At 40.8% G+C, this 25,989-nt stretch overlaps 1 protein-coding gene across 1 annotated transcript; it reads left to right on the top strand.

Annotated features, from left to right (window-relative positions):
* The first annotated feature begins 9,263 nt into the window (after nt 1–9,263).
* Nucleotides 9,264–25,363, top strand: LOC139466624 (uncharacterized). The gene is made up of 5 exons (XM_071248212.1): nt 9,264–9,592; nt 12,680–12,814; nt 14,620–14,655; nt 19,597–22,186; nt 23,536–25,363. The coding sequence occupies exons 1-5, from the start codon at nt 9,373–9,375 to the stop codon at nt 25,361–25,363; spliced, it is 4,809 nt and encodes a 1,602-aa protein (XP_071104313.1). The 5' UTR covers nt 9,264–9,372.
* The last annotated feature ends 626 nt before the right edge of the window (nt 25,364–25,989 follow it).

Genomic DNA, 25,989 nt, shown 5'->3' with positions numbered 1-25,989 from the left:
CACTCGTCTCCAGTTTCTCTCATTCCAAGGCTGTAAGGTATGGCACAAACGCAAGCGTCGCTGTCGATTGATCTGTTGCAACACAGGTACGAAAATTCTGAGTCGGATTCCAGCCTCGCGAAGATGGTTCCTGACAGTCTGGTCCGATATCCTCCTGAAACCAGGGATGAGTCTCCGTAGCTGTGGCATTGCGATGACGAACAGTCGAATGTAGCGATCCTGTGCAGGGGTGGTAACTCTTGTTCGGCCGGTTCTCGGACGGTCCGCAGTGGAATTAAACTGTGTGTACCGGACACAAAGGCGGCAAATGGTGCTGTGGTGGACGTTGAAGTGGCGGGCAACAGAAGACTGCGATTCCCCTCTCAGGATACGTCCTATCTTCCGATCGGCAGCAATAAGTCTCGGATTTTCGAAATTGAAAATGTTGACATATGAATGACAAATTATTAGCTTCTGCTTGCCTTTTTATAGCTACTACCACGATTTACGAATGCCATAACTTGCACATCCATTTTCCTTTACTGGTTTCCTCCATGACATTTTTTAACAAGTGTGAAAACAATGCCGTTTAAGACATTGCAAATCGACAATGGCTGCATTTTGACGCACCGTTTGTCGAATATCAATCAATCAATCAATCTTTTTTCATGGTACTTATGAGGCCAAAGGCCTATAGTACATTGTCGAATATCAGGCCACCAACATTTTCCAATTACATATATCCAATTTATATACTGGATCTCTTGTGTAGTCAGGTTCAGTGAACTACATACTACCTGTGCGTTTCTGTTTTTGAAGAGTGTATACTAACATAGATACTAGCACCAACAGAACATGTAGAATACTGTCAGGCTCCCAGAGAACCTTGCGTCACACATATCGTTGACTTGTCACTCCCTCATCTGAGAACACTCTATGTTGTACACATATTTTTGGCTTGTCTCCCCAAATGCCCGAGTTTGATTGCCTACATTCGTGCAATATGGGTCCGCCAACGTGATATCACACGAATAGTCCTGAAAGCGTCGGTAAATCTAATTTACTCACTCACTCACGTTACCTGAAGACATAGCTTCTGATGATCCGACAGTATGGCCACTTCACCTCGGTCTGAGTTCGTCGTCTAAGGCGCTGCAATTCGCTGTGCAGAGTTGCGTCTCTTGGGGACGTTATTAACCTGTGATCCTGGGTTCGAATTCCTGTTCGCCCCGATTATGTTTCCAGGTTTGGCAGCACCCAATCAGTGCTCTTGGGTTTTACGAAAATGGTAAACGTCAAAGATCTGCATACGGAAGCCGGATGGTGTCACTTTAGTAGCATTATGGTATTTTTCTAAATCGAAATTTATCGTCATTCAATTATATCCTCGAATTTATTTTGTTTTCCGCCACTTCGAATATCTTTATTTGAAATTAATCTTAATAACTCGAATTTTTTAATCGATTCTCATTATTTCGATTTCTCTCTCTTTAGTTCAAGTTTATTTCAAATCGAAAAAATTCTGAAACATTTCCAGTACATGTTTTATTCATCTGGTGATGTCTTTAAGAACAAACAGTTTTTCAATCAGAAGAAACAAGAAATTGTCTACATCATCTTCTTGGGACGTCCATGTATACTTTACTGTAAATATGGCTCTCGAAACCTATGGCTTGATCTCACATCCAAGTCTTCACAAGACAGCTGTTTTTCACAATATTTTAGAGTTTATTAAGTGGCTGTCATTTTTATTTCAATTATTTTCTCGAAATTTAGTGTTTTATCGAGTTACTTTGAATGTTTTCTCGTTATTTCAAATTAATCTCCTAAACGCGAAATTTCGATTCTTATCTCGTACTTTCGATTTTTTCTCGTCTATTTCAAACAGAAATTTGTGATAGCTAATCATACCTTACAGGAAATAAACAAATGACCTAAAATGGATTTTTCACTTTACTGGGTGTATTGTACTGTGTGGTAAGTATGGCACTTGAGTCTCTCGAATTGGTCTCACACCCAGACCCTTAATATACAGCAACCCTTAATAGTAGCAGTATGTACAGATTAGGTTAACATGCGCCAGAGAAAGGTAACTTAATGAGAAACTGAACATGAGGCGAATTATCCAAACAAACATGTCATTTTAAAGCCAGGGGTATTGAACCTGCTCTGTATAGAAGGGGTGTGTGCATGGATCTAAAATAGACTGTTACTGTAAGAGTTGCTTCCCCTACCGGTCGGGTAGCCTAGTGGTTAAAGCGTTCGCTCGTCACACCGAACACACGGGTTCGATTCCCGACATGGGTACAATGTGTGAAGCCCATTTCTGGTGTCCCCAGCCGTGATATTGCTGGAATATTGCTAAAAGTGGCGTTAAACCATACTCACTCACTCACTCACTCCCCTACCTACCCGATAACGACAGTAGAACACTGGTTACTTCCTGGTTGTACAGACGGGTGGACTGCCTGCACACAGTGATAGTCTCTCTGTAAGTTGTTCATGTTTAATACTATCATATACTCCCACATTGTCTCTATGTTTAGGGTTGGTCTGTTTCTCTCCTCTGCTATCTTAATGTTGTTGTTTAATTTCGAAAGTCTTGGGTATACGGCGGTGTACTTTTGTGGCCCCGCCCTATGTGGATAGAACTGGTTCACACACACTGATGTCACCTTACACACGTCATTCATTTGCAAATGTCCGTTCTAAACAGTGTGTGTTTCATATACCACCCCAACACACTTTGTAACTGTGTTTTCAATTTATTTGTAAAGTAACCGATCAATACTCACGAGGGTGTTGGCAAGAATATCTATTATTAGCTCACCTGACTGAAACTCCCTATGGAATCTGTTTCAGTAAGTATTTAAGACTGACATTTCTCGGGCATTTATGTTTTGAATTATGTTTTGTGGTGGTCTGCGTTTGTCCAGACCTGGCATGGAAATAAACACATAAGTTTGTTAAGTAGCTGTCATTTTGAAAATGGCTTGACATTTTAAATTGTTGACTACATAGCCAGAATCATCTGGTGAGGACTGGAAACTGGACTATTGACAAATGCTCCCCGATTATGTTTCCAGGTTTGTCCGCACCCTATTCATGCACTTGGGTTTCACGAATATGGTGAACATCAAAGGCCTACATATGAAAGCCGATGGTGTCACTTTGGAAGCAATAATGTAATTTTCGAAATCATAATTACTCCTTAATTCAATTGTTTTCTCGAAATTTAGCGTTTTTTTCTCGTTACTTTGAATATATTCTCGTTATTTGAAATTAATCTCCAAAACGCGAAATTTAGATCTTATCTTATCGTACTTTCGATTATGTTTTCGCTATTTCAAGTTTCTTTCAAATAGAAATATTTGAAACAATTCCAATACATGTTTTATTCTTCTGGTGATGTCATTAAGTACTTAGTGTTTTTCAATCATAAGAAATGAGGATTGTCTACCTCATCTTCGGGTGACGTCCATGGATACTTTACTGTAAATATGACTCTTGAAACCTTTGGCTTGTGCCTCAATTTGTGATAGCTAATCATACCTTACAGGAAATATACAAATGACCTAAAAAGGATTTTTCACTTTCCTTGGTGTATTGTACTGTGTGGTAAGTATGGCACTTGAGTCCCCCGAACTGGTCTCACACCCAGACCCTAAATGTACAGCTACCCCTAATAGTAGCAGTATGTAAAGATTAGGTTAACATGCGCCAGAGAAAGGTTATCTAGTGAGAAACAGAACATGAGGCGAATTATCCAAACAAACATGTCATTTTAAAGCCAGGGGTACTAAACCTGTTTGGTATAGAAGGGGTGTGTGCATGGATCTAAAATAGACCGTTACTGTAAGAGTTGCTTCCCCTACCTACCCAATAACGAAAGCAGAACACTGGTTACTTCCTGGTTGTCCAGACGGGTGGACTGCCTGCACACAGTGACAGTCTCTCTGTAAGTTGTTCATGTTTAATACTATCATATACTCCCACATTGTCTCTATGTTTAGGGTAGTTCTGTTTCTGTCCACTGCTATCTTAATGTTGTTGTTTAATTTGGAAAGCCTTGGGTATACGGCGGTGTACTTTTGTGGCCCCGCCCTATGTGGTTAGAACTGGTTCACACACACTGATGTCACCTTACACACGTCATTCATTTGGAAATGTCCGTTCTAAACAGTGTGTCTTTCCTTTACCACCCTAACACAGTTTGTGAGGGTGTTTTCAGTGTATGTGTAAAGTAACCAATCAATACACATGAGGGTGTTGGCAAGAAGATCTGTTAGTAGCTCACCTGACTGAAACTCCCTATGGGGTCTGTTTCAGTAAGTATTTAAGACTGACATTTCTCGGGCATTTATGTTTTGAATTATGTTTTGTGGTGGTCTGCGTTTGTCCAGACATGGCATTTTAAATCGTTGACTACATAGCCAGAGTCATCTGGTGAGGACTGGAAACCGAACCATTGACAAATACTTTAGTTGCGAGGAAGGGGAGTCAGCAGTAGGGGAGACATTCACACTGACATCAACACTAGCTTGAAGACACTGTTTCGGATGATCCAACAGTATGGACACTCTATCACTCTTCTGAGTCAGTCGCCAGAGTCACCGCAATTCGCTGTGCAGAGTTGCGCTCCTATAATCATGGGTTCGAATCTCGGTTCGCCCTGGTTATGTTTCCAGGTTTGTCAACACACTATCTGTGCTCTTGTTTTTTCACGAAAGTTGTGAACGTCAAAGACCTGCATATGAAAGCCGATGGTGTCACTTTGGTAGCATTTATGTAATTTTCGAAATCGAAATTTCTGATGAATTCAGTTATTTTCACGAAATTTAGTGTTTTTTCTCGTTACTTTGAATATTTTCTCGTTATTTCAAATTAATCTCCAAAATGCCAAACTTCGATTTTTATCCCGTACTTTCGATTTTTTTAGTTTCTTTCTCGTTATTTCAAGTTCATTTCAAATAGAAATATTTGAAACAATTTCAGGACATGTTTTCTTGATCTTGCGATGTCATTAAATACTAACAATTTTTCTGTCAGAAGAAATAAGATATTGTCTACCTCATCTTCCATGAATACTTTACTGTAAATATGACTCATGAAACCTATGGCTTGTGCATCATATTGTGATAGCTAATCATACCTTACAGGAAATAAACAAATGACCTAAAATGGATTTTTCACTTTACTGGGTGTATTGTATTGTGTGGTACGTAACGCACGTGAGTCCCTCGAATTGGTCTCACACCCAGACCCTTAATATACAGCTACCCTTAATAGTAGCAGTATGTACAGATTAGGTTAACATGCGCCAGAAAAAGGTAACTTTGTAAGAAACAGAACATGAGACGAATTATCCAAACAAACATGTAATTTTAAAGCCAGGAGGTTTGAACCTGACAAGTACAGAAGGAAAGTGTACATGGATCTAAAATAGACTGTTACTGTAAGAGTTGCTTCCCCTACCTACCCGATAAGGAAAGCAAAACACTGGTTACTTTCTGGTTGTACAGACGGGTGGACTGCCCGCACACAGTGACAGTCTCTCTGTAAGTTGTTCATGTTTAATACTATCATATACTCCCACATTGTCTCTATGTTTAGGGTAGGTCTGTTTCTCTCCTCTGCTATCTTAATGTTGTTGTTTAATTTCGAAAGCCTTGGGTATACGGCGGTGTACTATTGTGGCCCCGCCCCTGTGTTGATAGAACTAGTTCACACACTCTGATGTTACCTTACACACGTCATTCATTTGAAAATGTCCGTTCTAAACAGTGTGTCTTACATATACCACCCCAATCCCAGATATAACGGTGTTTTCAATTTATTTGTAAAGTAACCGATCAATACACATGAGGGTGTTGGCAAGAAGATCTGTTAGTAGCTCACCTGACTGAAACTCCATATGGAATCTGTTTCAGTAAGTATTTAAGACTGACATTTCTCGGGCATTTATGTTTTGAATTATGTTTTGTGGTGATCTGCGTTTGTCCAGACCTGGTGTGGAAATAAACACATAAGTTTTTCACAACATTTTAGATTTTGTTAAGTCGCTGTCATTTTTAAAATGACTTGTTATTTTAAATTGGTGACTACATAGCCAGAGTCATCTGGTGAAGACTGGAGACCGAACCATTGACAAATACTCTAGTTGCGAGGGAGGGGAGTCAGCTGTAGGGGAGACATTCACACCGACATCAACACTAACTTGAAGACACTGTTTCGGATGATCCAACAGTATGGACAGTCCATCACTCTTCTGAGCCAGTCGCCAGAGGCACCGCAATTCGCTGTGCAGAGTTGCGCTCCTATGATCCTGGGTTCGATTTACGGTTCGCTCCGATTATGTTTCCAGGATTTTCAGCACCCTATCCGTGCTCTTGGGTTTCACAAAAGTGGTGTACGTCAAAGACCTGCATATGAAAGCCGATGGTGTCACTTTGGTAGCATTAATGTAATTTTCGAAATCGAAATTTCTCATTAATTCAGTTATTTTCACGAAATGTTGTGTTTTTTCTCGTTACTTTGGGGGCGGTCTGGTAGCCTAGTGGTTAAAGAGTTTGCTCATCACGCGGAAGACCCGGGTTCGATTCCCGACATGGGTACAATGTGTGAAGCCCATTTCTGGGCTCCCCCACTGTGATATTGCTGGAATATTGCTAAAATATTACTAAAAGCGGCGTAAAACCATACTCACTCACTCACTCACTCACTGAGTCACTCACTGAGTCACTCACTCACTCACTCACTCACTCGCTCGCTCACTCACTCACTCTCATTACTTTGAATATTTTCTCGTGATTTCAAATTAATCTCCTAAACGCGAAATTTCGATTCTTATCTCGTACTTTCGATTATTTTAGTTTCTGTCTCGTTATTTCAAGTTTATTTCAAATAGAAATTAAGTCCTAACATTTTTTTTTGTCAGAAGAAATAAGGAATTGTCTACCTCATCTTCCATGGATTCTTTACTGTAAATATGACTCTTGAAACCTTTGGCTTGTGCCTCAATTTGTGATAGTTATTCATACCTTACAGGGGCGGTCGGGTAGCCTAGTGGTTAAAGCATTCGCTCGTCACGCCGAAGACCCGGGTTCGATTCCCGACATGGGTACAATGTGCGAAGCCCATTTCAGGTGTCCCCCACTGTGATATTGCTGGAATATTGCTAAAAGCGGCCTAAAACCAAACTCACTCACTCACTCATACCATACAGGAAATAAACAAATGACCTAAAATGGATTTTTCACTTTACTGGGTGTATTGTATTGTATGGTAAGTATGGCACTTGAGTCCCTCGAATTGGTCTCACACCCAGACCCTTTATATACAGCTACCCCTAATAGTAGCAGTATGTACAGATTAGGTTAACATGCGCCAGAGAAAGGTAACTTAATGAGAAACAGAACATGAGGCGAATTATTCAAACAAACATGTCATTTTAAAGCCAGGGGTATTGAACCTGTTCTGTATAGAATTGATGTGTGCATGGATCTAAAATAGACTGTTACTGTAAGAGTTGCTTCCCCTACCTACTTGACAACGAAAGTAGAACACTGGCTACTTCCTGGTTGTACTCCCACATTGTCTCTATGTTTAGGGTAGGTCTGTTTCTGTCCACTGCTATCTTAATGTTGTTGTTTAATGTCTTGGGTATACGGCGGTGTACTCTTGTGGCCTCGCCCTATGTGGATAGAACTAGTTCACACACTCGGATGTCACCTTACACACATCATTCCTTTGAAAATGTCCATTCTAAACAGTGTGTCTCCATTTATCATCCTAACACAAATTTCAAAGAGATTTTCACTATGTTTATGAAGTCACCGATCAATATACACGAGCCATAGGAACTCGATTATAGCGTGTACATAGCACAATATATTCGTATAACTGCAGTGGTTTTGTGAATAAATCACGCAAACGCAAGTTGATATTCAAATGCCAGTTTTTTAATAGATTATATGAACGGAGGCCTGTGGAAATAATACACAAAGTTAAAATATGCAAAATACATACCAATACAAATGAAACATTCCCTTATAACAAATATTAGGATCTGATATTATCCCATTGATAGTCTCTCTGTAAGTTGTTCATGTTTAATACTATCATATACTTCGAAAGTCTTGGGTATACGGCGGTGTACTATTGTGTTCCCGCCTATGTGGATAGAACTAGTTCACACATTCTGATGTCACCTTACGTCATTCATTTCAAAGTGATCTTTCTAAACAGTGTGTCTTTCATATACCACCCTAACACAGCTTGTAACGATAGTGCAAACGGAATGCTCACTTGGTTCGTGTGGTGCCCAGAGTGAATGTTCTGGCTGTCCCGTTCCATGACTCTTATGAGTCAACCCCTTCACTCTACGGTGTGCGTAACTAGCTTGTGTCTGTGCCTGCAATTCCCATGGTGGCCGAAAACCACTGAATGGTGCAGAGTGAGCCATATATTGCTTTATGTGCTTATCTTGTTGTCAATTGAGCTGATGCCATGGCTTGCTTGTCTGGCATCCTAGACGACATCGTCTGGTAACATATTCTCCCCAGAAACCACAGTACCAATGACGCTTCAAGTTCACATGATTCTTCTGAATGATAATGATGCCTGAATTTGTTCAAGAGATTTGAATCCGTTGTTCAATATTGCTGTTATATTACTCGGACATTATTGTTAAAAAAGTAATTTGGTAGAAGTGTGTAGTTAGATGTGTGTCTCTTACAGTAGCGTTAATAAGTACAACACTGTGTAAGCCATATGTTGCTCGCTCATTATTATTCTATATGTCATGTAATTTTGTACATGTGTAGTTGGTAGTGGGGCCCAACGTGTATATGTTATGTTAACTGCTATATTTGATATTTTGATATTTGCACTTTGACCATGTTGTTAAATTCTTTTACAATGCATTTCATTGCACTGTAAACATATTCACAGAAACATCTTGATGTTACCCCATATTGGTAATCACATGGAAAAAGGACTATTTATGGCTTTTACTCAGCTATTTAAACATCGAATTTAATTTGGTATATCTGTAGTGTAGTGTTTAATATGTATGTCTCTGTTATTTCGTAAAATACGAAAAATAATAATTGACCACTTTGACCATATGGAAAGCAAATAACGGTTTGACTACATATCCAGGTGAGCTACAGTGGCGTGGCAGAGAGTTCTCAATCTTTATACACCAATACCAAATGGCCACGGGTAGGACTGTCCTACAGATGAACATTGTACACATGTAGATGTTTTTGTTGTAGAATGATGAGTTTGATGACATCTTAGATTAAAGACACTGTTGGATGACAGGAAAGAATGAAGAATGTTCAGAGATATAAAATAGAACAATATACTTAGTCACTGAATATCAATGGGATGGAGAAACGTCAAGGACAGACGGATGAAATTCACACAGAGCATGGAGGATGTACACCACCAAAGCGCAGGGTGAAACACAATGACGATGACACGGCACCAGATGGGGAAAACAAGGAACTTGCAGGTACTGCCACAGACAACCCGCAAGAAACGACCGAAGAAGCAGGCAGCACTGTGGAGAATACAGAAAATATAGACATTGAACATGTAGATGAAGGTATGTATGCCTAATAGACAAGATATGTTTTGGTGATATTCAGTCAGTTAACTGCCTTGCCTCAGGCAGATGATTTCAGAAGGAGCTGAAACTATGTGAAATTTAAGAAAACGAGCTAATATAAAATAAAAGTATTGCAAAACAGTCTTCAGATCCATGTCTGGCAACTTGTAATGCATGATGGCTCCTGTAATCTGAGTATCTGTTCCAACTGTCACCAAATGTTTACAACCTACATGTTAATGACTATTTATGTTTGGTAAATGGCTTAGAAAAGGACACACCACATGTATGAGATGCTATGGCCTGCTATCTGTTGTCCTCAAATTTACTCTTCACATTTCCTTAAATTTCACAGAACTAAAGAAATTGTGTAGCCTGTCAATATGAGTTGTGGACTATCACTGGTATCTTTTCAAACAAGGAGCTGATGCCTTAAAGTCAAAAACATTCTCACACAAAAATCAGTTTGTGTAACCAAGCGTCAAAAACCTATTTCATAGTTATATTAAACTAATCGAGTCTTATATTTCATATTTGAACAAAATAAACACCTTCAATAATTTGTTTCAAAAGCAATGCTCAATTTTTGATGCATTAAATGATCAACCTTTGCCGGACCGAACATCTCACGACCAAGATATTTTGCAACCACAGCAGTTGTTTCCCCTTTCAACAGTTGGAGTTTATCCAGATCAATTTAAGTCAATCATTTTGGCCTATAATTATTTTTTTTGTTTTTTTTTTAACTTGCAGACTTCAATTATTTAAACATTCTATTTCAGGACAATTAAGAAACTCACTTTAAAAAACAAAAACATTAACACGTTTAAACTTGAATGTATTAAGTGAAGTACCTAGATCTATGTAGTTATATTTTTTCTCAGCTATTTTGATTTCTTATAGGGAGCAGACAAAATGATGAAGATAAAGATGGTGGGCACCAATCAACCTTATTAGGAATGTTTTTAAAAAACAATATTATTTTATTTCAATAATGATTTACATTTATGCATCTTAAAACATATTTGGTATTTTGGATAGGAAGAAATCATCTAAAAATTAATTTCATATTATCATTTTTAGGTAAAAACTCACGATCACGGGTGATTTTTTTCAGAATTAACAGACAATACAGAGTATTATAGGAATTAGAATTATGTTTGTCTCATGTACATGTATATTCTTTTAACCAAAGATTTTTTAATTATTTACAATGTTTACTGAAAAACCAGTTCTTTAATAATGCAACTGTTATATTATCATAGAAGATAAAGAACCCCAATATGCATAGCTAGCTTAATTTTAATGATAATTATTCAGCATTTCTTTGGATGATAATCTGGACATATGAAAAAATAAGAAATGTTATTTTTCTGTATTATTCTCCCATTACATGGTTTATAGTGGTTTATTTTTTTCACACAATCTTATTGGCTGCCTGAGAGTGGAAAGATGTGTCACTGTTTTAATCACAGACCTTAAATTATTCTAATGTGTAAATTTTCAGAACTTGGTAAGTAAAGAAAAACTCAAATTTATGGATGATGAAGAAACGACCAACAAGAGGTCATCTTATAACATTTACCATTAACCTCATTTCTTAACATAAGCAATGACAAATTTAAATTTTAATTCTTTTTACAAAAAAATCATATATGAACAGATCACTAGATATATATTTATTATGAGTCTTGTTTCATGATAATAAAAAGAACATGTTAAATTTTAAATGCCTATTATCAGTAATTCTTAATTTATAATCTGATAAAAAAAAATAAAAAAAAAAGTTTGGATGTAACTGTAGCAGTAAAATAACAACGTAATATTACAAGGGTATTAAAATGTTTGTATAACTATTAAAATGATAATTTATTGTTTACATATATCCTATGTATTTATGTTTCACACACAATAAAGTATTGTACTTGTCAAATTCACATTGTGTCATACTCAAATATGGGAAAATTAGATAACTAATTTAACATTAGTAACATTTTTTTGTAATTAGTAAATAATTTCTTTTTGCTCACCATGTTCAGGAACAAAAAAATAAAAATATAAAAGACGACATATGAAATCATCATCATTTTACATATTAGATTATTCACTGTAAAGTTCATTTTGAAGACGAAAATTCGTTTTAAAATATTTCAATTCATTGATAGATATGAACAGCCAATCGGGATAAAAATCATTATGAATGTTGACCCATGGGGCTTTTGTTACAAAGCATGGTAAAAACAGTTACATCTCTATTTTCCGAGGTTCAGGAAAGTTTGTCAAACATGAAAACAAATGTCATCTGAAGTTTACTGAGAAAACAATTTGTGAAATCATAACGTTTTTGAAGATTGTTTTGGTGAGACATTTAGGCAGGAATTTGGCCTATGGCCACCATTTGTGTTCCCCTTTTGCTGATCTGTTTCTTCATGCATATAAATCGGACATTTCTCCTCAGATTGGCAAAGTCAAAACAAAGTAATTTGGCAAAGAGGTTTTTTATCTTAAGGTATATCGATGATTGGATATCGTTCAATAACCATCAAATAGCCAATTTCCTTTTACTGTTTTATCACCCGAAATAGAAATATAAGGGACCCATGAAACCATCTCATTTATTTCCTATTTAGATCTATGCATAAAGATACAGAGTGACATAATGGAAAACTTCAACTTTCCCTTAATGTCCAGCAATATTCCAGCAAATCCAGGCTTTGGTGTCTTCATAACACAAGCTTTAAGGTACAATCGAAGATTTCAAAGAGCATAATATGACTCTTGCTCAGAAGCTACAAGGTTACAACGTAGGGTAGGGTAGGGTAGGGTAGGGTAGGGTAGGGTAGGGTAGCCGTAACCCTACATAACCGTCATGCAAGATTCATCGGACCTTAGAACAAAGCTTTTATAAGCTGTGCTCCGATTCAGCGTGGCCACTTATGAACAAACATAACAAGACAGTTATCTTTAACGAAAATACAATGATTAACATGAACGTTCATTGTTTTATCCCTTATTGATAGTTGTCAGTTTTCACTGGAGCATCTATGAAAGCTTCTGTCATATAATCTCTGTTACATATGACAGCCAAAGGTGCCAGGAATCGGAATGTTGCTTCACCTCAGACCACCCAGAGGGAAGAGAAGGATGTGAAGACAGTGATAGGAATGGCTGGAGGCGTAGCCGACAATTGCAACATTGTAGGACAAGGCACCATATTTGGTAAGTCATGAGCGAATACTATATCCATTCTTGCTGGATACTATATTTGATAAACAAGTCGCCTGTTTGGAATTTCGTCAACTAATGGTAATATAAGCGCATAGTCAACTTCAAAAGACAAGCAACACCTCTCTTTGAACCCAACAACGCCTGTATCCCCACTGTGAAATAAACATGTTTCGGTTCCTTGTTCTATCTGAATTTTCACTGTACGCCCCTGTACTAAAGCAGTGAAACTCGACAAAACTGAGTCTGATTGGTGTCAGTGACAGCTGTAAAGGAGGGGCAAGGGGAAAATAAGAAAAGATGCCCGTCATGTACACACAATATTTTATGCCAGCGATCAATACCGAAAGCTATTCTCAATGTTGGATGTTTTAAATCACAATGTCGGAAGTCATTCACACTTTCACAGAGATTTGTAACGGAAATGTTCAGATTGAGTGATCGAAATTGGGAATATATTGATTCAAATTTGGGAATTTTTTAATGACATTAGCCGTTGATTGTGAAATATAGACACAATTGACAACCCCCTACTAGTCAGGCTGGAGCTGGGCGTCTCAACTTGCGTGATTCCCGTGCAACCTTTCGAGTTGAGTTGATTGGTTCAGCTGTGTCATATGGCCCTGTGACGCAGGGGTAGCATTATGCAGATGGCTGTTACAATGACAGCTCGTTCCACCCGTGACAACAGGTCCGGTTGTTGATGAAATATAGTGATAGCTAAAAGACACAGATTTTTTATTCATGCACCGATTGTCTTTAAATGTAATATCCAGTAATGTATGATTGTTTAATAATCTCATACAAACTTTGACTGGAGTAGGTCCGATAGTTTTTCAGATATTGTAGTAAACGTCCGTACCTTAAATAACTTTCCAGACTTTTATATGCTTCAAGCTTTCCGGCCCATTTCTGGTGTCCCCCGCCGTGATATTGCTGGAATATTGCTAAAAGCGGTGTAAAACCATACTCACTCACTCACTCAAGCTTTTGGTGTACTTGATCCAGAAAACTTCCCAGATGATGTGGCTGATGGTCTGCCTTGCTAAATATTTTGCGGAACCTATACGAGGATACATTCAATAGGGAACTTGATAGGCAATCAAAAGACATCTGTTTACAATGAAAAAGCATATATTTAACAATCATTATAAGTGAATTCAAGATGAATGATTTGTATCAGTCTGTTTTCAAAGATAGAGTTGTTGGTGAGTGTTTTCCAATGATGACGCATCTTCTACACAGGACACTGCTTATCCGTTCTTCCACTGAAGAGGTTGAGCATGGATTCAGCTTGATGAAAAACTTTCTCCGGTCAAGACGAACTCAACTATTATTCCGCTTCGACCTTTTTCACAGACAAGTCTCCCAGCCTGTGCTTGATTATAAATTTGCTATTTTTAACCCATTGCTACAAGTCGCTTCTGACATTGTTACACATGTACGATATGTCCAACTCCTCTAACGTTGTTTTCCTGCTCCAGGTTGTTCAGTATCCCAGTATGACCTACCCCATGTTGTTCAGTATCCCAGTATGACCTGTCCAACTCATCGAACATTTTCTTCCTGCCCCAGGTTGTTCAGTATCTCAGTATGACCTGTCCAACTCCTCTAACGTTGTTTCCCTGCTCCAGGTTGTTCAGTATCCCAGTATGACCTGTCCAACTCCTCTAACGTTGTTTCCTGCTCCAGGTTGTTCAGTATCCCAGTATGACCTGTCCAACCCCACTACCGTTGTTTTCCTGCTCCAGGTTGTTCAGTACCCCAGTATGACCTGTTCAACATCTCTTACATTTCAGTTTGCAATCACGGACGTCAAGGCTGTGCATCACAAGGTAAATGTCATAGTTTTTAACTTTACATATACTCAACAACAAAAGTTCCTGTGACACCAATAATTTAGTGTATTTTTCAAACAAGTAAAAGTTTGGTTTTCAATATTGTAGTGTATGTATGGAATCAAGTCACAAAAACTCAACTGCTACAGAAAATCATGCATTCCATCCAAAGGTTAACTTTTATGCAAACCCCATGCATTTCACTACCCAAGAATGGGTATCGAACATGTGCGTTAACGGGATTCCATATGCATTGTTTACCATGGTGCTGACAACAACCACTCAGAAAAACAGCAAAATTACGCAATTAGTCAACATTACGAAATGCCATGCCTTTCTGAAAATGAGATCTGCGAGCCATTGGTATGCTTGAAGCAGGATCGAGTCAACGTGATGTTGCAAGACAATTTAACGTCCACAGAAACACAATCTGGTGTTTATGGCAACGTTGGCAACAGACGAATGCAGTCAGTGACCATCCTCGGAGTGGCAGGCCACGCGTAGCCAATAATCGACAAGACAACTGGATTCGAACAACACACCTACGTAATCGATTCCAGCCAGCAACAGTGACTGCAAGAAGCATCCCTGGCCTTTGACAAATATCTTCACAAACCGTACGTCGCCGCTCCAGATGTACAGGGATTGTCGCCAGAAGATCCGCCAGACGTCCCATTTTGACAGGAAACCACCGCCAAGCACGTCTACAATTGTGCAGACAGCATCTATGCTGGACGGCCATGCAGTTGGGACAAGTTCTATTCACTGACGATTCTCGTTTTCACCTCAGCCACAGCGATGGACGGGTTCTAGTGTACCGACGTCGAGGTGAACGTACGTCAATCATTGTGCCATGGAAGAATGCTTACTCGCCAATACGGTATTCACAGCCAGCACTGCCTCAACATCTGAGTGATGCCAGAGCAAACTGCTCTGTAGAATCGGACACAGATTCAGATACTAGTGATTGTGACAGTGATTCCGACTCTGCATCTGATCGGTATGACACAGTAGGATGATGAATTATGCACTAAAGTAAGGTTAGAAAAGCATTACTGGACAATAGATTCTGAAATATGCTGCGTTATTGGCCAAGGATCCTGTGACTTTGCTGACGCATTCTTCGTGCAGCCAACCATTTTCGATTTTCAAGGTCAAGGTAACCCTTTTTACTTTTAAAAGTTGCTTGGTTGAATTTGTTATGTCAGAAAACACATTAATAGACACTAAAATCATGACTATCGGACAATGTTAACTGTGTTTGTGAATTTCATCGACTGCCAAAAGTGCGTTGACTTTTCAACGTTTTTGGCCATAGCTCCCCCATTTAAGGAAGTATAACAAACTATATATTTCTAGGTTCCTTATGACTGGACGAGTAATTTGATATGCATATCGACACAATTTTGAATTTTGACCCCTGTTTGACCTTTGTTGACCCTTCCCCAAAATGCCCAGGATTTTCAACCGGGCAGCCCAAGTCAAAATTGTTCAGTATACATCAGGAAACTCAAAAACACTTTTAAACCTTTGTTTCCATGATTTGGTCACGGGACTTACAGGTTGGTCTTCTAGTATAAGGTCGTTCTTCTCAGCTGAGTACAGGCAAAGGTAAACGTCTGTGAGGAGCCAGGACTGGTAGGAGGGAGAAGCTCGCGGTTCTTTCTAGAAGGGTTCAAACAAAATGTGAATGATCCACTACATGAGCATCATCAACAGAGATTAACGGGAGATGATCATGTTGGCAGCTCTCAGGATCCTGTTCAACCGAAGGAGTTCATGAGTAGTATCGACCTTGAGGATGCGTACCTCCATATCCCTATTCATCTGTCAGACAGGAATTACATGAGTATTTTACCATTTGACATTTCCGCAGCCCGGTGGATTTTTATGCCTGTGACGAAACCCATCACGGCGTACCTCGACATCTGTTACTTCAACTGGACTGGATGATAAACTTATTCACAACTGACTCCTGACTCCAACATGGGCATTAACTTTCACCAGCTAGCAGCAGGCCTTCTAAAAGTGACCGTAGAACAGTGGTACAAGGTTCAGGAGCCGATACCCCCGGGATTAAAGGGTCCACTGCTCCTGAAAGATTGTCAAGTCCTCATACGTATCTTGACAATCGGCACATGACTTGATGCTATTGGATTGCCTTCAGTTCGTCCGCTTCAAATGTTTCTCCAACCTTACCTCAGACACGATGAGAATGGCTTGATTGTCCTCCATCTAATACTTTATGTTCTGATCTGATGGTGGACACTCCCATTGAACGCCTTTGGAGGAATCTCTTTGGAGAGGTGGGGAGCAGACGACCTCTAGCCTATGGCCTGACATTCAAGCCAGCTGGCACATAAACAACTTGGAGTTGGAAGCCGTCACTTTAACAATACAACATTTGCATCAGCTTTTCGATGGACAACAGCAAGGTAGTCTTGTACATCCTGAAACACACTTGGCGTCACTCAGACTGGCGACAGTCAGAGTCTACCATATTTTGGGTTTTGCTAACGTCCCAGTAGATGCCTGGTCAAGACCAGAAAAGCCATCATCCACAGAGTGGATGCTTCGAACAGACGCCTTTGGTCTGACATCTTGGATACCCGAACACAGATGTATTCATAGCTAGCCTCAATCACCATCTTCCCGCCTTGACCATAAGGAGGCAGATTTGATATCCAAAGGCTACTCCAGAGGCTTCTCATCATTGTCATTTGAGTCTTTCCGTCAGGGTCATGACAAATCTCCTATGAAGGCTACCATGTTGTTCATCAACCACTTCCTAGTGTACTTGTATGGAACGGGTCATCTAAAAGGCTACACACATACACACATAACCAAACTCCAACTCATGTTCAAAGCCTACAAACTTGAAGTCTAAAAGCATAAGTTTCGTCCACCTGTTTTGAACAGGCATTGCAACACAACCGAGACAAGATTGTTTATTTGTTTGTTTGTTTGTTGTTTAACGCCGCACTCAGCAATCTTCCAGCTATATGACGGCGATCTGTAAATAATCGAGTCTGGACCATACAATCCATCATGATCATCGATCCACGGGCCTTTGGGATACGATGACATGCATCAACCAATTCAGCGAACCAGACCACCAGATCCCGTTCGTCGCCTACAGCAAGCATGGGTCTCTGAAGACCTATTCTATCCCAGATCTTCACAGGTCACTGTTTGAACTGTCTCGTCATAATGCAGTACAACTGGGCATGTGTTGGCAATTAAAAGCAATATAAACAACTTCTATGTCAACCAGATCGGCGTTTCAGCATCCTGACATTATCACCTATAGCAGAATCTGAAGATGAAGCAGAATTGCTGCTATGTCTAATTAGAGTATTACGGCCCAACCTCACTGGACAACTCCATCGTATGAGAAAGTGCCTCTATATTCCGACTTTAATGTGCTGGTCAGAAGTATCTAAAATCATGATCAGCTTCTCGCTCTGGTCTACGATTCTACAGACGTACTCAGCAGCAAATAAACTTCCTCCTGAAGCAAACAATCCCAATGAAATCAGAGCATTTACGATGACGCCACATGGCAACTGCACTGTGGCTTTGATAACGGAGGGATGCTTTTGGAAATCTGACACACTCTTCCCAAGGCATGATCTGCAAGACCTGTCAGTAGAGGATGTAGGAGGCATCACAACTTTGGGTCATTGGTGTTAGGACAGCTTAACCCCTACCCAGGACGTCGCTGATAGTGCACCACTAGGCACTATCACCGTTTCCCCCACCGTCAGATTGTGTTGATGTTAACAATTGGAGTGACTGTCGATTTGAGTCACACATCTCGCCTACTTCTGTATCTAAACACAGGCAGACGATTTCTTCCTCCTTCTTCCTTCTTTTGTTTATAATAACTATGAAGAAGCTATAAAATGAATTGCCGGCGTCTATTTGATTTTTTTTACGACCTAATCAGAGATATGCTGATTCATCTGACATATCAAGTCACTGAAGAGCAGCCTTAGTTAATTACCAGCCAAGACCCTTTGAAGGTTTCCCCACCACCTTCCTGTGGGAATAAACTTTCAATAAATGTAATGCAGGATAAGTCAAAATTGATCAATATCTGATATATTATATACTTATCCTACATTACTGAGGCAATGTTCCCACCCCTTCTGCTTTTCTCCACAGGGACCTTCTTTGGAAGAACTTGATTCGCTCAACACCTTGGGTGACGTGATGCCTGCTGGTAGCCGTGTTTGGGCAAATTGTTTCTTGCTGTTGTTTTCTCTCCTCTCTCTTGGTGAGAGATCTCCGTAGGGATTACGTTTTGGTATTACAGCAAGATATTGCATTGTATATATGTACATAAAGTGACAAAACCCTTTCCATATCCAATAGAAACTCTGCATAAAGCAGAGTCGATTGTACCATTCCGACTATATCATGATACCAAATGTTCATGACAAGGCGAACAGGGTAAGTATATAGATATCAAATATATCAGATTTTGATAATTATTTCAAATGGAGGGCGCTCTATGTGGTTGCCCAAGTGTGTCCTTAACCTTTGCACGATATTTTGTATATGATAGGAACAGACTGAATATTTGAAAATTAAGTGCTTTCAATTGAATGCAAGGCACTTTCTGTTAACATCCTTTGGTATAATGACAATATCCCAGGTTGGAATGGGAGGCACAAGTTTCGTAAATATGTATTCTATACTTTACAATGTAACCCCCCACACTGCACATTCTTTGTTTGAAGTAGATTGTGTGTCCATATTGCAAACATACTTATCCCTTGCCACGAAGAGAAACAAAACTCTAAGGTAACCCTTGGTTGGGGATAGCCATGACGCAGTTTTCTTTTTTTTTGAGTGTTTCTTTGTTTAAAAAAACCAGTTTCTAGTTTCATAATTCTTTGATGATGTAGTGTAATGCTCTGATGTCTTTTTCAGAGTCTCTTGGCATCAGGATCAAGCAGCTGAATGAAGTGTTTAAGGAAACTCACACGCTTCATAAAGCAGAAGAACTTCTGGAAAGGCACAACCATGTGGCAATTTGTGGAGCTCCTGGAGAAGGGAAAACAAGCACTGCTCTCAATATATGTAAGAAATATCTCCACAAAAAGTACGAAGTTGTGTTTGTTGAAAATATTGAAGTGTTTGATGTAGATACAATCATTCAACGAAGATGTGACATGCTGGTTGTGTTTGATGATATATTTGGTTCTGTAGCATTTCCTTCAAGTTTGGAGAAAATTCATAAAGTGTTGATTGCCCTGGTTGATGATTTGGTAAACACTTCATTCCAACAGGAACAAGCAGCCCAGAAGAGAGATTGGAAGAATAAGCTAGACAAGACTCAAACAGATGAGAAGCCAAAAAGCCCTCACAAGCTCCACTTTATTTTCACATCCAGAAGCTACAACTGGAATGAAGGACGTGGAAGAATGCACCAGTTCAAGGTCAGTCTCTTCAAGCCTGAAAGTGTCATTGACATGACCAAGACCGGCCTGACTACCGAGGAGAAGGAATCTATTCTGAATTCGTTCGAGAAAAGAAGTAAAAAATGTGATATCTCCAATGAGGACAAGAACACCATCACTCGGTTACAAGACAGCATGTTTGGATTTCCTCTGATCTGTCAACTGTATTGTACCAACCCAGCCTTCCAGATGCACAACATTATTGACTTCTTCAAGAAACCTGTGACCTACCTGAGAGGTGACCTTGACTCCATTGTCCGTAAAGGCAGCAGCAGGTCGGCAGCTCTAGTTCTCCTCGTCCTGTGTGGAGGGAAATTGAACCTTGCCTCTTTTAAGGGGAAGGAGAAGAGTCTCACTGATCTGTTTCAGGCTGTAAAGGAGGATGTCGCGTCTTGCACTCGGACAGACATTGGCAGGGAGATCAGCAACTTTACTGGCACCTACTGTACAGTGGAGAATCATGTAGCCTCCTTCTCTCATCCATCCATCTATGATGCTGCAGCATGTGCCTTGGGGAATCTCAATGAAGATTTGTTACTGGAACATTGTTCTCTGCAGTTTTTATATGAAAGAGTGAGGCTGAACAAGGCTGATCACCAGCAGATAACCCACACTGATGATGTAACAAACATGATGTACATCACCTCAAGTCTCCACCCGTTAGTGATCAGCAGATTGGTGGAGGGTGTCCGAGAAGGGTGCTTCAGATGGACAGTAAGTCACCCTGTATTCAGCTGTGTTCAAATAGCCACCGACTTCTTGACACAGATGACGGCAGACTTGCCAAATGTTCTTCATAGAAAAGATAAGAGCTCAGGGGAATGTTTTCTGTATTGGGTTTCACTGTCAACTAACCATTCACTGTTTGAACACTCAGTGTCACTGATGTGTAGAGAGGGAAGCATTTCACATTCTGTACTCGCTGACTTTTATGAGAGTATCATAGGCTGTACACAACATGGCAATCTCAAGCACCTGCAACATATTGCTGCTGTACTCAAACAACATGGGGAATACGATGTAGACAGGAGGACAAAGGGAGCGAGGACTCTGCTGATGATTGCTGCTGAGGCAGGACAGTTGGGTGTGTTCAACTTCCTCCTCCAAGAGGGAGCTGATGTTTCAGCGACAGACAAAGATCGTTACAACTGTCTTCATCTTTCATGTAAATCAGGAAGCAAAGATATAGTAAATGTTATTATTGAGAAGTTTCAACACCTGATCAATGACCCCGATAGAACGGGGAACACCCCTGTTATGGTGTGTGCTGAGTCAGGGCAGGTCGAAATCCTCAAGTTCCTTGTTTCACACAAAGCAGATCTTACTCTCGAGAATGTTTTCAATATGAACGCTTTCCAAATAGCATCTAGCAACGGCTATGTATCAGTTGTAGAGTATCTGCTGACATGTGAACACATAACCATAGACATGCGAGGAGGGTGGGGGCATCAAACAGCAGTTATGATGGCAGCTGAAGGAGGACAGTATGGTGTTTATAATCTGCTTGTGTTGGAGGGAGCTGATCTGTCACTAACTGATGTAAACAACTGTGACTGCCTGATGTTGGCATGTGTTGGGGGTAACGTGTCTATAGTCAAACACCTCCTGTCCTTGAAAACATTAAACATTAACAGACGAAGGAGATCACAAAAACAAACAGCAGTTATGATGGCAGCTGAAAGAGGACAGTATGATGTTTATAATCTTCTTGTGTTGGAGGGAGCTGATCTGTCACTTACTGATAGATTCAACAAGGACTGCCTGATGTTGGCTTGTAAGGGAGGCAACGTGTTTATTGTGAAACACCTCCTATCCTTGAAAACATTTGACATCAACAGAAGAGCGGGGTTGTGGAATCAAACAGCAGTCATGATGGCAGCTGCAAGAGGACAGTATGATGTTTATAATCTTCTTGTGTTGGAGGGAGCTGATCTGTCACTTACTGATAAATACAACAGGGACTGCCTGATGTTGGCAAGTGAGGGCGGTAACGTGGCTATTCTGAAACACCTCCTGTCCTTGAACACATTTGACATGAGCAGAGGGGAAGGTCACAGAAGGTTAGAGGAATATGTCACTGTTGCTAAAAGGAATTATAACTGCGAGGAAATAGTGAATCTTCCGAGGTACTCTTTGGAATAACATTATGCTGTTCTTGACTGGATATCACTGCATCCTTGTACGTTGTGTTGTTCTTGACTGGAGATCACTGCATCCTTGTACGTTATGTTGTTCTTGACTGGAGATCACTGTATCCTTGTACGTTATGTTGTTCTTGACTGGAGATCACTGTATCCTTGTACGTTATGTTCTTGACTGGAGATCAATGCATCCTTGTACGTTATGTTGTTCTTGACTGGAGATCACTGCATCCTTGTACGTTATGTTGTTCTTGACTGGAGATCACTGCATCCTTGTACGTTATGTTGTTCTTGACTGGAGATCACTGCATCATTGTACGTTATGCTGTTCTTGACTGGATATCACTGCATCCTTGTACGTTGTGTTGTTCTTGACTGGAGATCACTGCATCCTTGTACGTTGTGTTGTTCTTGACTGGAGATCACTGTATCCTTGTACGTTATGTTGTTCTTGACTGGAGAAACCTGCATCCTTGTACGTTATGTTGTTCTTGACTGGAGATCACTGCATGCTTGTACGTTTTGTTGTTCTTGACTGGAGATCACTGCATCCTTGTACGTTATGTTGTTCTTGACTGGAGATCACTGTATCCTTGTACGTTATGTTTTTGACTGGAGATCACTGCATGCTTGTACGTTATGGACATGACGTTTGTACATACACGTTCTGCGTAGGTAGAGTGAGCAAGTGAGTTAGTTTTAACACCACTTTGAACAGTATTCCAGGAATATCATGGCGTGTCAGCACTGCCGCAATTGCGGCGCCCTAAACGACTAAGCCACAGTCGTCCCCACACGGCCAGATACCATACACCAGAGACCGATGATGTATATGACCTCTGGTGCAGCCTAGAAATCCTTGATGACACTTGCAGTGTAGTGACTGGCGTCGGTTACAGGGTTCCCTGTTGCTGTTGGCGAAGGAATAGTAACTCAGCATTATCCCTGAAGATCAGGGCCCCGTTCCACAAAGCCATCGTATCACTGTGACTGTCGTAAGCCACTGTTAAAGTATGGGAGTTACCATGAAATCTACTTGCACGTCAGCCATTACACTTCAGAGCACATCTCAGGACAGAGATCATATCTTAGAGCACATCTCACAGCACAGATCACATTTCACAGCGTTGATTATATCTCACAGCACCGATCACATCACAGAGCACAAATCACATCTCAGGACACAGATCACACCTCAGAGCACAGATCACATCTCAGAGCACAGATCACATCTCAGAGCACAGATCACATCTCAGATGACACCTCAGAGCTCAGATCACATCTCAGAGCACAGATCACATCTCAGAGCACAGATCATACCTTGTGGCACAGATCACACCTTGGGGCACAGTTCACACCCCAGAGCTCAGATCACACCTCAGATCACATCTCAGAGCACAGATCACATCTCAGATGACACCTCAGAGCACAGATCACACCTCAGAGCACAGATCACACCTCAGAACACAGATCACACCTCATATCACACCTCAGAGCACAGATCACATCTCAGAGCACAGATCACATCTCAGAGCACAGATCACATCTCAGAGCACAGATCACACCTCAGATCACACCTCGGGGCACAGATCACACCTCGGGGCACAGATCACACCTCGGGGCACAGATCACACCTCAGATCACACCTCAGAGCACAGATCACACCTCAGAACACAGATCACATCTCAGATCAAACCTCAGAGCACAGATCACATCTCAGATCACACCTCAGAGCACAGATCACACCTCAGAGCACAGATCACACCTCAGAGCACAGATCACACCTCAGATCACACCTCAGAGCACAGATCACATCTCAGAGCACACCTCAAATCACACCACAGAGCACAGATCATATCTCAGATTACACCTCAGAGCACAAATCACACCTCAGAGCACAGATCACACCTCAGATTACACCTCAGAGCACAGATCACACCTCAGAGCACAGATCACATTTCGGGGCACAGATCACACCTCGGGGCACGGATCACACCTCAGATCACACCTCAGAGCACAGATCACACCTCAGATTACACCTCAGAGCACAGATCACACCTCGGGGCACAGATCACATCTCAGAGCACACCTCAGAGCACAGATAACACCTCAGATTACACCTCAGAGCACAGATCACACCCCAGAGCACAGATCACACCTCAGATCACACCTCAGAGCACAGATCACACCTCAGATTACACCTCAGAGCACAGATCACACCTCAGATTACACCTCAGAGCACAGATCACACCTCAGAGCACAGATCACACCTCAGATAACACCTCAGAACACAGATCACACCTCGGGGCACAGATCACACCTCAGAACACAGATTACATCTCAGATCACACCTCAGAGCACAGATCACACCTCAGATTACACCTCAGAGCACAGATCATATCTCAGATTACACCTCAGAGCACAGATCACACCTCAGAGCACAGATCACACCTCAGAGCACAGATCACACCTCAGAGCACAGATCACATCTCAGATCACACCTCAGAGCACAGATCACACCTCAGATCACACCTCAGAGCACAGATCACACCTCAGATCACACCTCAGAGCACAGATCACACCTCAGAGCACAGATCACATCTCAGATCACACCTCAGAGCACAGATCACACCTCAGAGCACAGATCACACCTCAGATCACACCTCAGAGCACAGATCACACCTCAGAGCACAGATCACACATCAGAGCACAGATCACACCTCAGAGCACAGATCACATCTCAGATCACACCTCAGAGCACAGATCACACCTCAGAGCACAGATCACACCTCAGATTACACCTCAGAGCACAGATCACACCTCGGGGCACAGATCACACCTCAGAGCACAGATCACACCTCGGGGCACAGATCACACCTCGGGGCACAGATCACACGTCGGGGCACAGATCACACCTCAGAGCACAGATCACACCTCAGAGCACAGATCACACCTCAGATTACACCTCAGAGCACAGATCACACCTCGGGGCACAGATCACACCTCGGGGCACAGATCACACCTCGGGGCACACGGAGGACTGAACCACCCATCACCATGTCATTGTGTTTCAATCGTATGTATGTTACTGAATAGTAACGTCATTACCGTAAATAAACTATTCTAGTACATCATGATATAAGCTAGAATATAAATGTGTGTAGTATATTCTGTGCAATGATGATGATGCATAAATTTATTACTATTACTATATGAACATATGCTTCAAAGTGCTAGTTACAGAGCATGGAGGGTCGCCTCGATCGAACTGTGTCAATAACAATGTCATTATTTCGGTACAGGTTCATTATTGTGTGTGTCTTCTATGAAAACTCCTTGTGTAATGGACATGTGTTGTAAATTGGTTGTGTTTATGTTTATCATCCAAAACTGGCTCCCACAGGAGGAGATATTGCTTGCGTGGGATCAAGCGATATCTACACTGTAGATATCGCTGCAATGAAATTGCATCACAATGCTTTGCAGACCAGTGTGACGTCATTGGTTACCATGAAGCTGTTAGCATTTCATTTTGCACTTAAGACACTGTTTATTACTGTCTACAAACTGAAACAAAGTGGAAGAATGATGTTGGATGAGAAATAAAATCTCACCCTCGTGTCTCGGAGTTTTCTCACTTTCATCAACTCGTGTTGACATATTTTATATCAAAAGACACTCTGGTGAGATTCCCTATATATTTATGTATTTTATGGATATTT

Source organism: Haliotis cracherodii, unplaced genomic scaffold (assembly GCF_022045235.1).
Source record: "Haliotis cracherodii isolate W230 unplaced genomic scaffold, xgHalCrac1.p SCAF_19, whole genome shotgun sequence".
In the NCBI taxonomy this organism is placed as follows: Eukaryota; Metazoa; Mollusca; class Gastropoda; order Lepetellida; family Haliotidae; genus Haliotis; species Haliotis cracherodii.
The sequence above is the reverse complement of the archived record's forward strand: the minus strand, read 5'-3'. Positions and strand labels throughout refer to the sequence as shown.